The 15901-nt window shown below is 29.0% G+C and overlaps 2 protein-coding genes across 5 annotated transcripts in view; one reads left to right on the top strand and one right to left on the bottom strand.

Moving 5' to 3' along the window:
- Positions 1-12050, top strand: part of LOC139996213 (solute carrier family 35 member F3) — a 52874-nt gene extending 40824 nt beyond the window's left edge. For 2 of the 4 annotated variants that reach the window (XM_072020423.1, XM_072020424.1), the window contains one exon: positions 7171-12050. In XM_072020423.1, the coding sequence (XP_071876524.1) occupies positions 7171-7285 (115 nt within the window). In that variant the 3' untranslated portion in view covers positions 7286-12050. Of the gene's footprint in view, positions 1-756; positions 1188-4583; positions 4662-7170 lie in introns of all 4 variants that reach the window. The other 2 variants (XM_072020421.1, XM_072020422.1) reach the window with 2 other exon arrangements.
- A 1366-nt stretch (positions 12051-13416) lies between these two features.
- Positions 13417-15898, bottom strand: Gfzf (GST-containing FLYWCH zinc-finger protein). The gene is made up of 5 exons (XM_072020453.1): positions 15738-15898; positions 15584-15642; positions 15029-15170; positions 14050-14167; positions 13417-13791 (listed from the first exon to the last, which is right to left on the bottom strand). The coding sequence occupies exons 1-5, from the start codon at positions 15870-15872 to the stop codon at positions 13538-13540; spliced, it is 708 nt and encodes a 235-aa protein (XP_071876554.1). The 5' UTR covers positions 15873-15898; the 3' UTR covers positions 13417-13537.
- Positions 15899-15901: the final 3 nt, after the last annotated feature.

The raw sequence follows: 15901 nt of genomic DNA, 5'->3' as shown, positions 1-15901 counted from the left end.
CTTTGATAATAAAAGGTGATGTAAATAGATCAATTGCAAGTACAATTTTTGTTTCGTGTATAAACAAAACAAAATTGCGTATCGTAAGTGCGCTGTAAATTGATACTATTCTGCAATATTTTCCGACACTATACAATTCTAATGTTCATTGTTCGCCATCCAATATTTTATCATAACAATGAATATTTTAATCGACGCAGAAATTCTAAGGATATAAATTGCACTGAAAATCTATCAATATCAATGTTGCGATCATTTGTCCTATATTATACGTACAGTATCTTTTTGCCATTAATGAATGTGTCGACAATTCATACAAATGTTTGTACATATTTGTAATTACGTAATTGTAATGTAATTAGCGAAAATACATTAAGTAACATTAGAAATAAATAAAGCATACAGTATTTTACGTATAATTAGCATGTGATTGTGATTCAGAAGTACGAGAGAAATATAGAAAAGAATAAATATTAAAATAAAACAAGTATTAGAGAGAAGTTCGAATTTCTGCGACGACAATTAATTTCAACCCGTACAGTGGTAAATCACGAAAAAAAAGCAAAGAGTTAGGTAGCTTAACGAACGCGTATAGTTTGATTTAATGATACGTACGAGTTGAATAGAAAATAAGAAAATGCCGCTACATCAGAGAAATACCAAGGCAAAGGCCAAGTGCTGTCGAAAGAAGCCGTGTACAGGTCCTTGCAGGAAATAATGAAAATACTGATGATAGCCTGGGATTAATATACGCAGTACCACGGGTGGGCAGCAACGCAGGAGTACTTTTGCTAGAAGCCGCTGTCCTTCGATGCAACAACGGCAGTATCGGCTGCGAAGCTACGGTGTGCCGTCGACTCATGGCGATGGTCAAATGTTACTACCAATGAACAGCAGTAACAACAGTCAAGTTAACAGCAACCAGTCAAGCAGCGAACCACCGATGACAACGACCGCGAATCTGACACATCGGCATATTAACTCATCCCAGCAGAACAACACGGCTTCCGAATCCCAACGTCGCCGAGTCCCTATTTCCATCACGACCTCAACCTTGACTCCGATTTCAACTTCCATCACAACGACTATCTCGACTTCGACCTCGACCTCAACCTCGATCACAACCTCGACCACGACGAATAGTCATCAACGTTCCCATCCTCCTGGCCTTCAGAACTAATTTCAAGGTATGGCTGAATATCAAAGCCGCGACTCGAGGTTCTGAGCTTACGTGCATACGATATATAAAAAGGGTCAATTTCATTGATTGACCTTTCTTTTGCCATTTTTTTTTTTTTTTTTTTTTTTTCGTTCTTTTACGTACCATCGTTATAAAGAATAAGCTGAAATTACATATTGCAATTAAAAATAATTCGCAATATTCTACAAGAAAGTCACAGCACGCAATTATTAATATTATTTCTTAAAAATTGTGTTAAATAAGAACAAGCAGTAATTATATAACTTTCCATAATTAGTGTAATTAATAGACATCAAACTTTACACGTCACAGTACAGACAAATAATTATAAATTATAGAATGCCTGAAGTGAGAAGCGTATCAATTTTTCATTCTGTACGGTCTGCCCAATACCCAGAGTTACCCACACACATATTTTTTATTATCTCATAAAAGAATCATTATTCTGAGAACAATGGAAATAACACATTAATTTATGCTTACCACTCTTATTTTCAGGTTATAGGCAAATATGTTGTTGACTATGAGTTTCTATAAAGACAAATTTTTAAAATGAGATAGTAGATGATGTTGACGATATCACATTATGCTTGATGAGATCAGCTTTTCCTTACTAAAATTATCGTGTTAACGTTATGAAAAAGTGATTGAAAAAAAAAGTTATGAAGTTTGATGTTCTGCTTGGCAAATTATTTTTGTATTCAAATGATCGATCACTTACATAGAATCATATATTTTCAGTCATATAAATTTATAATTAACGTAAATGTAAATTCAATAATCTGAACAATATAACCTCTAATTAGGTTATATTATCTTAACACATAGGTCGTTTTGACAGAGAAAACAGAAGAGAATATTAACTTTCGATGTAGCAAGTCAAAATTCTATAAATTTTGCACGTTTATGTAAAAACCTCAATTTCTGATTGTAGAACAAGCAAAATAAAACGTATGATACGCTTCCATATAAAAGTGCAGCCTCGTTTAAAAGCTGATAATTACTAAATGCAAACAAATTTAGAAAAAGCAATAGATTAACGAAGTATTGTATTTTAATAAACATTGCTTTTGCACTTACGTGTCTATAGGGTAATCAGAAATCAAATGTTACGACCACCATAACGCAATTTTACGTACACCTTCGGATCGGCTGAGATTTGTTAAAAAGAATTGCTTTGCTCGTGTCGTAGTATTTTACTCGTCACGGGAATCGAACTTGTCAAAGGAACCACGAGTCGCAACAGTTTACTTAAAAAATAATATTAAGGTTTCGTCGATTCATACATTGACATTTGCAATACATTTACAATTCGCAGTCAGGTAGAAAGTAAATAACGTGATATATTAATAAGGAAACTGGTAATTATCTCTTAGCATGTGAGATAGTCCATCCTAAATAGAATGAAGTAACTAACTTCATAATTTCAAATACATATTACAAAAATAGTCACTGTATGAAGAGACCTTTCAAACAAGAATCGAATAGCGTTGAAGAAGACGCGATTCACGAAGAACACGTAGAGGACATATTGGAAACACCAATATTATGTGTTTGTATTTAGGGTGGACTATTTCACGCACTAAGGAATAATTTCCTGTTTTCTCATTAATATTACGCTATTCACTTTCTATCTAGCTGCGAAATATTGTAAATAATGTCAATGGTATCTTACCATCACCTTTCAAAAAGGCGGGTTGAGTTGCGATTTATGGTTTCTTAGATAAGTTTGGTTCTCATGACGAGTAGAATACGATACAAGCAAACTTCCAAATCTCCACCGATCCATCGTGGTGATCGTGAATACAATCAAGAATAAGAGATGATTAATCTGGTTTAAACTTTGATGCCAAAATCGTTTCAGGGTCATATTGCTATAACAAGAATTGAATATCTTAAATAATAGAAAAGTAAATAATTCTACATAAAAGAGTAATAAGAGATTTTGAATCTAAAAAAAAAATTTAATCTCGACAAGAATAATTTGACAACCATAGTCGTCCCCCGCAAATCCTATCTTTTCCTGTTTAAAAATTTGTTTATATTAATAAAAATCAGGGACATTTTGTGTAATCATGTTAATATATTTCATCTTGTATGTTAAATATATCATATTCTTTTAATATGAAGTATAACGTATAAATCATTTAACTTGACAACTTCAAATTACTTGCAATCTGCTCGTTGTATTATAACAATATAATGATATTGCAGTACATGGTATACATATTTGAGTATAATTAATGTTTAGCTATTCAATCAGTTTTCAGGGCTTAATCGATATACCAATATAAAATGATTTCAATAATTTTTCAATATTTTTGTATTTTTTTTTTTTGTATCGAATGGGTAACGACTGTATTGTCGGGGCATGATTCTGAACAATTTTTTCCTTACATATAAGTGACGGACGGTCCTAGTTTCTTAGATATTTGCAAAAAATTATCGATAGCATTACCTGAATAAATCCTGCCTATAATTGTGCGTCCATGGCAGCAAACGTCTCGGTATTGGCAACCTATTCTTATCTGTTATGTTTATATAACTATATTATACAATACTATATACAGAGTGTTTAGTGTATATACAGAGTACTATATACAGAGTGCCGAAATATCGACGGCAGCCCAATGTAGTAATCGGAAAAATGACGATGAAAAAGTGACTGCTCGAGCAATGGCGAGCTCGGCGCTCACCCCATCAAGTCGCACGCCTCGTAATCAGGCATTGTATCACCTATAAAGAAGCTGTATTTTTTTCTCATCTCCCTGTGTTTAAAAATTCAAACGTACATATTCAAAATATATCGCAGTATATGTGCATATATAATATAATCACATGCCCGTAACTTGTAGATAAACCGTCGTAAGGTAGCCGGCAACTAATAGTAATGCGTACATTGTTACGGACGCACAATTATAGGCAGAATTCAATGCAACAGTATTGGCAACTTTTTGCGAATACCTCGAGAACTACATAGTTACGATTATATGTATTGAGATTATATCATGTGTATCGTGTGTACACCAGGAAAAAGTTGTTGTTGAGGAATCACGCTTCCGATAACATATTAAGAAAATCATTGAAATCATTCTATATTGGTATATCAAATAATAGCTCAATTTGTTATTACTGTTACCTTGTTATTCAAATTAAGAGAATGTTTATTCATTCATTGTTAATTTATGTATGTCAATATACATATATGTGTAGATACATTAATGCATTATTATACGTTAATCTTGTGCTCTGAATACTATTTTCTCTCAATACTAATTTCATGAAATAAGTTAAAAATACTTGTAACTTTGCGATAAATCCTGCGCAAATTCCCACGTTCAAACTTATTGTTAGACAAACTCTATATATTTTTTGTTCTCAGAAAACCATCCACGTTTCACCTGTCACGGTATCGAGATCTGCATGGGAGAAACCTTGAATATCGTACACAGTTTTGTCGGTGGTTTCATTTATCAAATTAATATTTATTTGTTAGTATGTAGTTTGACATATTACTCAAAATGTAACATGTTTTATAAGTTATGATATTTTGGCTTTCGTGCATTCGTCTTTCAGTTGGCTTTGATACTTCTTTCTTCGTGTTTGTCCGAAAACTAGGAATTTTATTGAAAAAATAAAAAATATCGTAATTTATGTGTCGAAACTTATTTCGTTTATAGGTATAATTTATATTAAAACGAGTTTATCGTGCAATGAAAAGCTGTAAGTACTTTAACGTTGTCGAGTTAGATAAAAATTATTTTGTGTAATATAAATTCGAACAATTAACAATCAAAATGACTTCCTAGAATTTTATCCAATAATGATATACGTACCCTTATATGTATCTATTATACATGCCTTATACATATAGATAGTACATATCGTTAATTTTGAAATGCTAGTTTCTGGTAGGTTGTGTTTTTATGAAAATTCTTACTTAGTATACGCAATATGCCTGGCATTTAGGAATGACTGGAAACTTTTTCCCGTAGTTAATAGATAACTTTGTTATATAGTCTCTTTCTGGCCGTATTCCTCAATGTATTATTCATTTATATGTATGTAAATCATTTTATGGAATGAAGCATCGTGACTAATGTCATGCTGCTTGACGTTACGCGTAACAATTTTCTGTCTTTGATTTAGTATAATGTAACGTATTATTAAGATTTGCGGACTTTTCCATAAAATGTATCGAGATATAACTGTACGTATATATTCTAAAATTTTGCCATGTTGATCACTTTGAACTTTAAATTAAAGCTAAAAAGATATGATTTCACAGAAGTTTAGATTGCATGTATTATATTTAATCCATTATATACAAGTTATATTACAGGAAAAAATATTAAAACTTTACCAGTTAACTCAGAGGGTAATCCTTAATAGAAAATGCCAGATAGAGATATTTTCAAAAATCAAATACAATACATTCGATAATGAATACTATCTAAAAACGTTGTTAATTCTTTGCGATTTCGTCATGTTTTCATAATTCAAACGTATCTCTATCCTTTATTAATTAGACAAATATGATTTTTATTTTCATTCTATCTTTGGAAATAAAGATCTTTTCTAAGCACAATTGTTTTTGCTGTAGGGATTTTCTAAACGATATACTACTTTTAAGAAATTAAAGAGCTTTTAAAATTTTTACAATTTTTATCGAGAAATAATGTTTAACGAAAGTAGGATGATATTGATAAACAGTATAATTAATTGATTTTCATTGTCGCGTTCGTTTTCAAACATGTATTGTTCGCATGGAACCGAACTATACTCACAAAACGTTATTACGTGTAAGAGAAACAACACTTATATCAAAAAATTAAATAATGATTATTTCTGATTTTTAGGACTGACATAAAGACGTGATATGGCTAAAGATATAAAAAGAATTATTTTTAATGGTTAAAATGGATTCCTTAAAATAGCTTTAAGTAAAACGAAAACAGAAATCATATACTTATCGACAGGTTCGAAGAGAAAATTTGTTCACATCGATAGAATACTTCGTTAATTATGGAACTGGAAGAATTTTGTACACTATTTTTTACTCAATATCACGTTTTGAATTATCTTCAACGCATCGTGTATCGATAGCACTACTTAGGATCTAGAAAATGATGTTATATGCAGGAACAAATAGAAAATAGAAAATGAAATTTCATTCTTAAAGAGACTATCGTTAAATTTTATCAAATAGTACGATTTACTATATTGTAGATTTCGATATAATTGTTTTCGGTCCACTTTCTCAAGTAAGGCTAAGATACACGGTTATTTTTTGAAATTTGTTTCACTGCAGTTACTCAAATCGCTACCATATCGTGGCAGCATCATACATGCAATATCATGTATGTTTATATCTCTTTCACTTTCAATTATTGGATGATTTTACTTTTTCATAGAATATTTCTCTGTTAGACTACTCACTATAAAATGTCATCTAACTGTACAACGTGGTATTATCTGTTATATTTAGTAAAGTTCTCAAACGTATGAAAAATTGACACACGAGTAAGTTAGACTTTCGTAGGAGAGATTTACATTTAACAAGAAACTTATTTGAATACATGCAGTTATTATTATTATAAGATACCTGTGTAGATGGAGAAATAAGTAGGCTTTTACGGAAATGTTTGAAATCTTGAGATACCGTTTACATATTCAATTCATTGTATATTTTCTTCTCCCCTTTTCATGGAAAAAACAGTCCGCAAATTTTAAAACAGAAATCATTTAAAGCTATTTCCGTAGAAATTTTCTACAATTTATGTTAACTTACAGGAATTCTTGTTATGATCAGAATCATATTTCATGTGAAATATTTTTCTGTTAGAAAATTTCTACAATTTAGCTATGTAATGTTGAAAAGAAAAAAAGAAATATATACTTGCATGCAGAGAAAAATGCTAGTGCGAAAAATCTGCAGACATCTCGAATAATCTAAGATTTAATTGCAGATGGAGTAGAAGACACGGACACGGCGTATCAGGAGGCACGCAACGCGACGTGATCGATTATCGCACCGGTTACATAAAATCACACCTTCGTTCACCGTCGGGAAGAGTTCGGTGACTAGGTGTACTATCGCTTCAATTGCAGGTAGAATTGTTTTGCCAAAGAAATAATGTATGGACTTTCGAAACGTTAACATTTTAATCGAAAAAGTCCCAAAGAATGCCGGTAATAACAAATACGGTAAGCAATAACGGAAGGGATTCTTCGTTGCAATAAAAATTCATTCCAATATTTTTTTTTTTTATTGCATTTGTCTTTTAGAATACTAATAAAAGAAGCTATTATAAATTTTCTCTTTCAATAATTCTAAAATAAGTATGTATATATTTTTATTGAAAATCCTAGACCAAATAATTTTCAGATAAGTGATTCAGTAAATATTAGTTTTTTTCTTCTCAAGCTGTACGACATTCTTCATCATATTATTTAGATTGTTCGTTTTTGATCAATTAATCCGTATTATTAAGTAAAGATTATAATTATGTGTAAAAGTGAATGGATCCAAATCGACAACAATTCTTATTGAAGCATTGTAGTAAATCATATATTTTATATTTGATAAGTATGGAACACGTTTAGAAAATTTGTTATAAAAAAAATATCGTATTTGAATTCAATAATATTTTTATCGACTTTGAATTTATTTTTAGTTATACAATTACTTCATATTTTTTGATAAAATTCAAATGTATTCATGATAAATCAGTTGATTTTAGCAAACAGTTTCGCATTCAGTAAAAAGCGTTTCAAACACTAATATTGAAAGATATATTTTACATGCAACGTCATTTCATTTTTTTCATTTATTTCTATATGCACGTGTCTGTTTCCGTCAATCCTTTGACGTGGACACGATCGTTGTACACTGAATAACTGTATGTTATCAGCTACGATGTATGAATCTGTGGGAATGAACTGAAGTGAACCCCTTGTTAATTCAATAATAACAGGCAGAGTTTGAACTTTAACAGAAACACGTGAGAATGAATATTGCACGTGTACATGTGTATATGTACGTTTTTTTGACCGAGTGTATACCTATGTGTGTTTGATCGATGATTACTTTGAATATGTAGATGTTTAAGGATGTCTGTTTCGTACGAGGGTCGAAGGATGCTGTGTCGAAAGTTGAAACGTATCTAAACTGCTCGTACGTTAGGAATGTCTCGATCTCGGTCCAACCTTTCACATTGCCTTAGCGCATCTTTCTCTGGCAAGGCTAAGGTGTTATCCGAAGTAATGAGAAGTATTCGGGTTTTGCGGAAAGTGAGTTTTCCGGGTTTTCTTGGCAACTTGTATCCTCGCAATATGCTTCCAAATTACCCTTTGGAAATACCGAATTTATAACATATCCGTGGCTATTGAGTGCGAAATAAATAAAAATTCTAAAGAGCGATTTGTCTATGATCTCCCTAGATTCCAGCTCAAAAGTAGCCCCCTGTACGATCGTTCTATAAGCTTTTCTCACAAAGACCTTGCGTGGCTGTTTTCTGTGTTCCAGATACAACAATTTCTAAATGTAGGAATAAGATTAATCAATCATGTATGTGCCACTTTGATCGATGACATTATTCCACGTTTCTGATCTTTCCCTTGTAGAATTCTTGAGATTTAGCGAAAAACTGACCTACGTGGTTTTAGCAGGAGTTGTCGTTTCCTTCCTGAATTTTCGAAATCGTTGCAGAAAAAACGAAAGAAAGAAAAGAAATCAATTTTATGAAAATATCGATAATGTGTAAAGATTAAGTAACAACTTCGCTTGTGATGCTTCGATTATTGATTTCGTTAGCCTTTAACATTTTGCTGACTCTATATGATACTAAGAAGAAAATCATACGAGTATATAAACAATTTTATTAAAAATCTTTGTAACATTTTAACATAAAACATTTTAAGTACATAGCACTTTATTTTGGCTACGATAAATATCTCAATTATTGAAAAATAAACCTGTCTTTTTATGGCATTCAAATAATCTACTATCTATTTTATATTTATTATTCTATTATAGGATAATGAAATTATTTAAAATGAATGAATCTGTAAAACTATTAGTTAGTTAATAAATATATCGTGTAAACGGCAAATAGTATGTTTATGTAATACATTCAAGGGATTGTAAGTACATTTTTTACGTGATATCACAATAATTATACAGCAATTATATGTTAAATCTTATTAAATTTATCATAAAGTGGGAAATTTTGCTTAATAACGCAAGTTATTTTCAGTTATAGAAACATAATAAATAATAAGAAACGTTTGTGACAACACCGAATGGCTGAATAGAATTTTTATATCCAATTTTTAACGAAAAGAAATTTTATCGAAATAATTTTCTATAAAAAATGGCAACAACTTGTTTTACTTTACAAAGTAGATTTTCTATTAAGTAAGTAAATTATGAATTCCGTAAAAGATTATTATACAACAATATCGTTATTATACAAAAACAATCCATTCGAAAAAATACCGAAAGTTATTAATATATAACAGAATTATAATTATAGCAATTATAATATTAAAATTAAGAGTAGATTATAGGTTTGTTGATCGGAGAGCGAATAAATTTTAACTTGTATTTTAAGTAATAATGTCTTTATATAGAAATTACTATAAATAACTACTGTTAATATGTATCAATTAAATTATTATTAATAACTACCTTAAATATATAAAATTATTTAATTGTCTTTTTTTTTTAAACAGATAAACTATTTTCATTAACGTCGTATATTGAACTTTAACAAGCTAATTTGATTACAATAAAATTATATTCAATTAAAGTAATATTTCATTTAATTTTCTGGTATTTAAATAAACAAAGAATATGCCATTAACCACCTAGTCAAGTGTCTAACTGATTTTCTAAATGTTTAGTGGAAAGCAAAGTTGGAAGTTAAAAAACATTTTCTCGCAATTAGTGTTATATTTGAAAACTGGTTATTTAAATATGTATATTATTTGGTATTGGTTTGGATTCATAGCTTTTATAAGATACAAAAATGCTTATGTGTTCGATGTAGACCATACTAAAGTCTAGTCCAGATTCACATACAATTGCCGCAGAGAATCTGCTGTAAAATATACTTATACTAGTATATAAGTACTTACATACAAACATTGCATAGCGAAATCGTGCTACAGTCGTTTGGCGGACAATTTCTGTTAGTCTGGGCTAGGTTACGCGAACCAGCTTACACACTCGTATATGGGATCGTCTAAATATCTGTAATGTATTACCTATATTTAAGCATGTGAAAAAATATGTGTATAGAAGGTATATTGGCTTCTTAAAAGGTTTTAGATACTTTCAGAATAAAATATTTTTAGATTGAACGATGGGAACACTATTACATTTGTGTTTATATTCTTTGTATGAATGTAAAATGGGGTTATCAGATTACATTAAAGAAAACATGAATTTAATTTTGTTTACAAACATACCGATGACCTTCGAATATCTTAAAAATTGATCTTTAGAAAAATTATTTCTCTATCGTTTTTTTTTTCCTTTTGAGCAATTTAATTTGCTCTAAATAGTTTCTTTATGTACTGATAATCAATTAGAGATATTTACGTGACCCCATTGAAATGCTCTACTTGGTACATACGTATAATACAGTATGTTTTGTCTTTTTTTAGCAGTATAATCGAAGAACGAAGTTACTTGTGCGAAAATTGCTTGATTTGAAAGAGAAAATAATGTAGTACTTCTAAATCTTACAATCTTGTTAATTGGATCGGATGGAACATCGTGGATTACTTTTGTTCTTTTGCATTAAAAATATCATAGCATGAGAATTCAAATTACATTGCATTCGTGTTATACCGTACTTTAAAATGAATTTAATGAGTTAAACTTAACAGTAACAGTACTTATTTATTATCAGTTGTATCATTATTAATCGACGTTCAAATAATATAATAACAATAAAACAACGCTGATAGGAAATATTTATAATTCTTGCAATCATTATTTAAGTTTATCATTAGATTTCTTCAAATAAAACGTTTTAAATACGGAATTCTTCAATTATTATCAATTCTAAACGATGTGAAATTAACAAGATTAGTACGGAATTTATACTTTTTAGTAAATTTAATATATTTAATATGCTTGTAACTAAATTTAACTCGTATCGTTGGTTTTGTTATTTTATATTCCTAAATTTATGTAAGTAACGAATTACAAATAGTTACAGATATAGAAAAGTAAATCTGTATATATGAAAGTATACAAGTACATACATATACATACGTATACTTCAATTTATACGTATTGTTAGCGATTATACTGTAAAGTGGTTAAAAATCGTTTCTATTAATGTTAAGTACTCGCTTCACCCTTGCTGGAAACTGTTTAATTCTTTCATTTATGACAGAAAATTTTTTAAATGCTTTACTATCAGAAAAACGACGAATTTCGTTTTCTGTCTAAAGTTTTCCATTAACAGTATTCGTATACACTGTACTATAGACAAAGTTTATAAATCTACAAATACGTGATTTATATGTATACTATGTATAAAGACAATCAAATATCATAGCAATAGATAAAGTAGACAAGAAGAATTTTTCTTTGAATGTTATAATTATCTTGCGGTCTTATATGAAGTTGTTGTAATTCTATTATACATGTAAAGTATATATATATATATAATATCTTGTTATCTTGGCGTGATTTGTTATCTGACTTAATATTTTAACAGTTTAGTCTTAATTTATTAAATAAAATAAAAAGAGCATTACCAAAGTTCTTTACCAAAGTGTTCTTATCAACAAATAGTATCGTCGATTTTTGTTTTAGACGGTAAAAGAAAGATTAGAATATTCGCTCAATTAAATGATCCATAAGTGAATTTGTATTGTACTATAAATATATTTGGATTTTACTTCCATACAAAAATTCGTTACTACTAATAACTAGGAGTAGAGAATCACAAAAGTTTGCATGGTTTTGTTTAGTATCAGCGTAATACGTACGCATTAAACAAACTATACATAATAAATATATACATATGTATGTAAATTGATAATATACAATGAATGTCAGATGACTACAAATACATATTTGTAGTGACAATTTAAACATTTATCACCTGCAATTTATTAGGTACATACAAGTATATATCGCAATTATAAATATATTAATATCCATTTTCTAAAACACTTCATTACATTTAAGTTGTATAAGTAAAATCCACAAAACCGAAGAATTGTCGAACCTTTATAGCAAATGAAGTTGTATATTAAACCAATTGTTTTTATTACGGTATTATCATATAATCACATCCCTTCACTCTGAAATACATAATTAGATGCAAACATAGTTATAATATCATATTTCTTCGTAATGATACATTTTGATGAAGTTTAAATAACGCTCTTAAATTTTTTCGAACTTGAATGTAAACATAAATTCGTTCGGAAAAGACTTTTATCCCCTGCTACTACTTTACGTGTTATAAATTCATGAGTATGTATGTTTACAAAAATACCTATATAATAATGCTTAAAGTAGTAGATAAGAGCATATATATGCACACATATATATATATATGTATTCTGTGTTATCATATCAATACATGTACCTACAAGTATATGTATATCTTCTTGTAAAATATCTTCTTCGTATTTAAAATAACTAACGTAATTTGAAAATCAGCAATTTCACTATTTGTAGGTAAGAATGCATTATTCGTGCAAGTGTTCGTGATCAAACTATGCAAATTTATAATCGATCTTTGTATATTTATTTATTGATAAGCGTTATTTTTTTTTTTGTTTTTTTTTTTGTAAGAAGAATTATTTAGAAGTATTTCTGTAATAATAAGAAGAAGTATTTCTGTAATGAGATTATTGAAGAATTTCGTACATATATATATGTACAAGACATATATATAAGACATATATGTGTACAAATGTCTAGGGAATTGTTATCATTGTAACTCGTTTATTTCCGTATCGAATCGACTGTACTATACATATAACTCAAATAGAATATTTTTTAACTTGTGACGCATGTGGTCAATTATATACATACAAATCATGAACTAAACTTTGTATCTATATAAAGAAATATATATAATTGTCCTTAGAGTATATATTATGTATGTGTATGTAAATACGTCATAGTTTTAGTTGGGTTGAAACTAATATTTAAAGAAATATCACATATGTCAATGTCAGTAAAAACATTTAATTTATTAGAGAACGTAGTAATGTATGTATATTAACATTTAATTTTAGAAATGTGTTAGTATTCCATATATGTGGAACCGTTATAAAATAATTGCACCTTATTACTCATGTGATAACAATATTAAAGTTTCTGATAGTTGGATGAAACGGATGTCTTATATGAGAATAATCAGGTGGATTTTCCTGGTAGAAACTAATTTCTCGCATACCTTCTGCAGCGATTTTCCATAATTCCGGATGTTTCTGTTTAAAATTATTATACCATATTGATACGTAAGGCCACGGATTTAATCTGAACCTGATCGCTTCTAGACACATAGTTGCAGTAACTAAGGGAAAATCGGCGATGGTCAGCGTATCTGTTAAGTAAATGTAATAATTAAACCATTGTACTTTAATAATACAAGCGATATGAATTGAAAAATATAGAATTATCTCTTTTTGTAAACTATATCGGTATTGATAAAGAATATTTAGGTTATTTTCACATAAAAAAAATAAATCTTATAAATGAATTAAATTTTTGTGTAGCTTAATAATCTAGTTAAATTTCTATAACTGTTACAATAACCTATACGGTTTATAGAAAGTATTCATATTAAAATCATGATACTTACTACCCGCAACGTATTCTGTATTTAAACGTTGTAAATATGTATTAAAACAATCTAGTGCCATTCTCACTTTCCTCACACTCCTTGATGTTCTTCTATAATCAAAGTATATAGGAGCCATCTGTAGAAAAATATTTTAATACAAATTAAAAATTTGTTTAAACATGTTGCAAAATAATTGCGTACAATAGATCATGAAACTATAATACTTGAGCATTTATTATAGGAAACTTTTATCACAATGACTAACTGTATATTCTATTTGTTCCATATGAACCATAGAAAAAAGATAAGTTTCAAATGGAAAGTAAATATGAAAAAAAGCATTGAGTGAGGTAGGTAGTGTAAACAATTTAAATGTTTTCATATGCATTAATATCTATACCTTGTGCATAATATAAATATGTATTTATACGCTTGCAAACGAGCACGGAAAGTAGAATTCGTTATATCATCGGCAATAAACTAAGTACCATATGTATCATTTAAAAGCATTGTAATAAAACTATATATATTCGTTATAAAATGGTTATTTAACTATTTACTTTATATAATTAAATGATCATTATTAAAGTTGAAAAATGCAGTGGATGATATCACTAATTGTAAGTGTTAGATATGGATAATCGATAATAATCAGTAATTAGTAATAATAGTGCAATCAGTCTTGCGAAGTATTTGGAAGTAGTCATATGTGAAATTATTTGGCTCCGCGTAATTATTCAAAATTGATAATGCTTTAGTATCCAAACTTAATATACAATTATGAAGATTGTAAACATTATTTGTAAGAGGATATGATCTATTTGTGCATTTTTCTCTTTTAAAGATCAGATGTAGTTCATGACGTACAATTAGGTTTATAATGTTTTCAAAATTTTCTTTTTTAAATGTTTACATTCTTTTAAAGCTTATTGACAACAGCATATTAGAATTTTCAACGTTATATGCGTACATTAAATTGTGTTTATTATTTACTCACCACATGGTCAAAAATACGATCGTAATACATAGCCAAATTAAAACACAATCGATGATTAACTATTGCACGACTCTTTATATCCTTCGGGTATAGATTTCCTGTTGTGTCATATTTGTCGGCAAGATATTGTAGAATAGCAACGCTAGCATACACGTGTATTAAAACAGAAAGAAATTTTCTTATTATCTTAATATTATTGAGTCTTTGGTCCTAATATAGTTTATGCGATATGATTATTAGATTATGGATTCAAAATTTTGTTCAGTTATCGAATGTGTTCTTCCAATCCATTGCATTTAAGATAAAACGTAATTTTTATTACTCTGTTCGTATCGACATAATATTTATATATAATTTGCAAGATTGTAATTTAATTTAATTTAATTTATGAATTAATGCGTTACTTTAATGTCATTTTAATATTTAGTAATCAGTGGGTATAATATTATTTTCATAAAAAATTTCATAAAAAACTAACTTTTTATAGGAAATCCATCAAAGTATCTCTTTTTACTAAAGTAGGCGGAATAATTTATGTTTTAGGTAAATTTGTACCTTTCTCCCATTACAACATCGTCGTCGACTAACACAGGTACTTCTTTTTGTGGATTTAACTATAAATATTAAGAAGTTTTTTACATATAATAAAAGTATTTATTAAGTAGCCTTAACTATATTAAGTAGTAGTATGTCATTAATATAAGCATACTTGTGCAAATTCGTCTGTCATGTGTTCTTCCTTGCTAAAGTTCAAGTTGACTAATTCATATTGAATATTTAAAGCTTTTAGAGCTTGGCGACAGGCAAGAGACGGTGGTCCATCGGAAAAGCCATACAGTCTCATTATTGACCTGAAACGAAAGGTATTTACTT

The sequence above is a fragment of the Bombus fervidus genome, chromosome 17 (genome assembly GCF_041682495.2).
Source record: "Bombus fervidus isolate BK054 chromosome 17, iyBomFerv1, whole genome shotgun sequence".
NCBI lineage: Eukaryota > Metazoa > Arthropoda > Insecta > Hymenoptera > Apidae > Bombus > Bombus fervidus.
The sequence above is the reverse complement of the archived record's forward strand: the minus strand, read 5'-3'. Positions and strand labels throughout refer to the sequence as shown.

Coding starts and splice junctions, on each gene's coding strand:
- Gfzf (XM_072020453.1), bottom strand. CDS start 15,872: ATGAGACTGTATGGCTTTTCCGATGGACCACCGTCTCTTGCCTGTCGC. Junction 15,643..15,737: donor TGACAGACGAATTTGCACAA/GTATGCTTATAT, acceptor TAATATTTATAG/TTAAATCCACAAAAAGAAGT. Junction 14,168..15,028: donor ATCGTATTTTTGACCATGTG/GTGAGTAAATAA, acceptor ATTTTTCTACAG/ATGGCTCCTATATACTTTGA.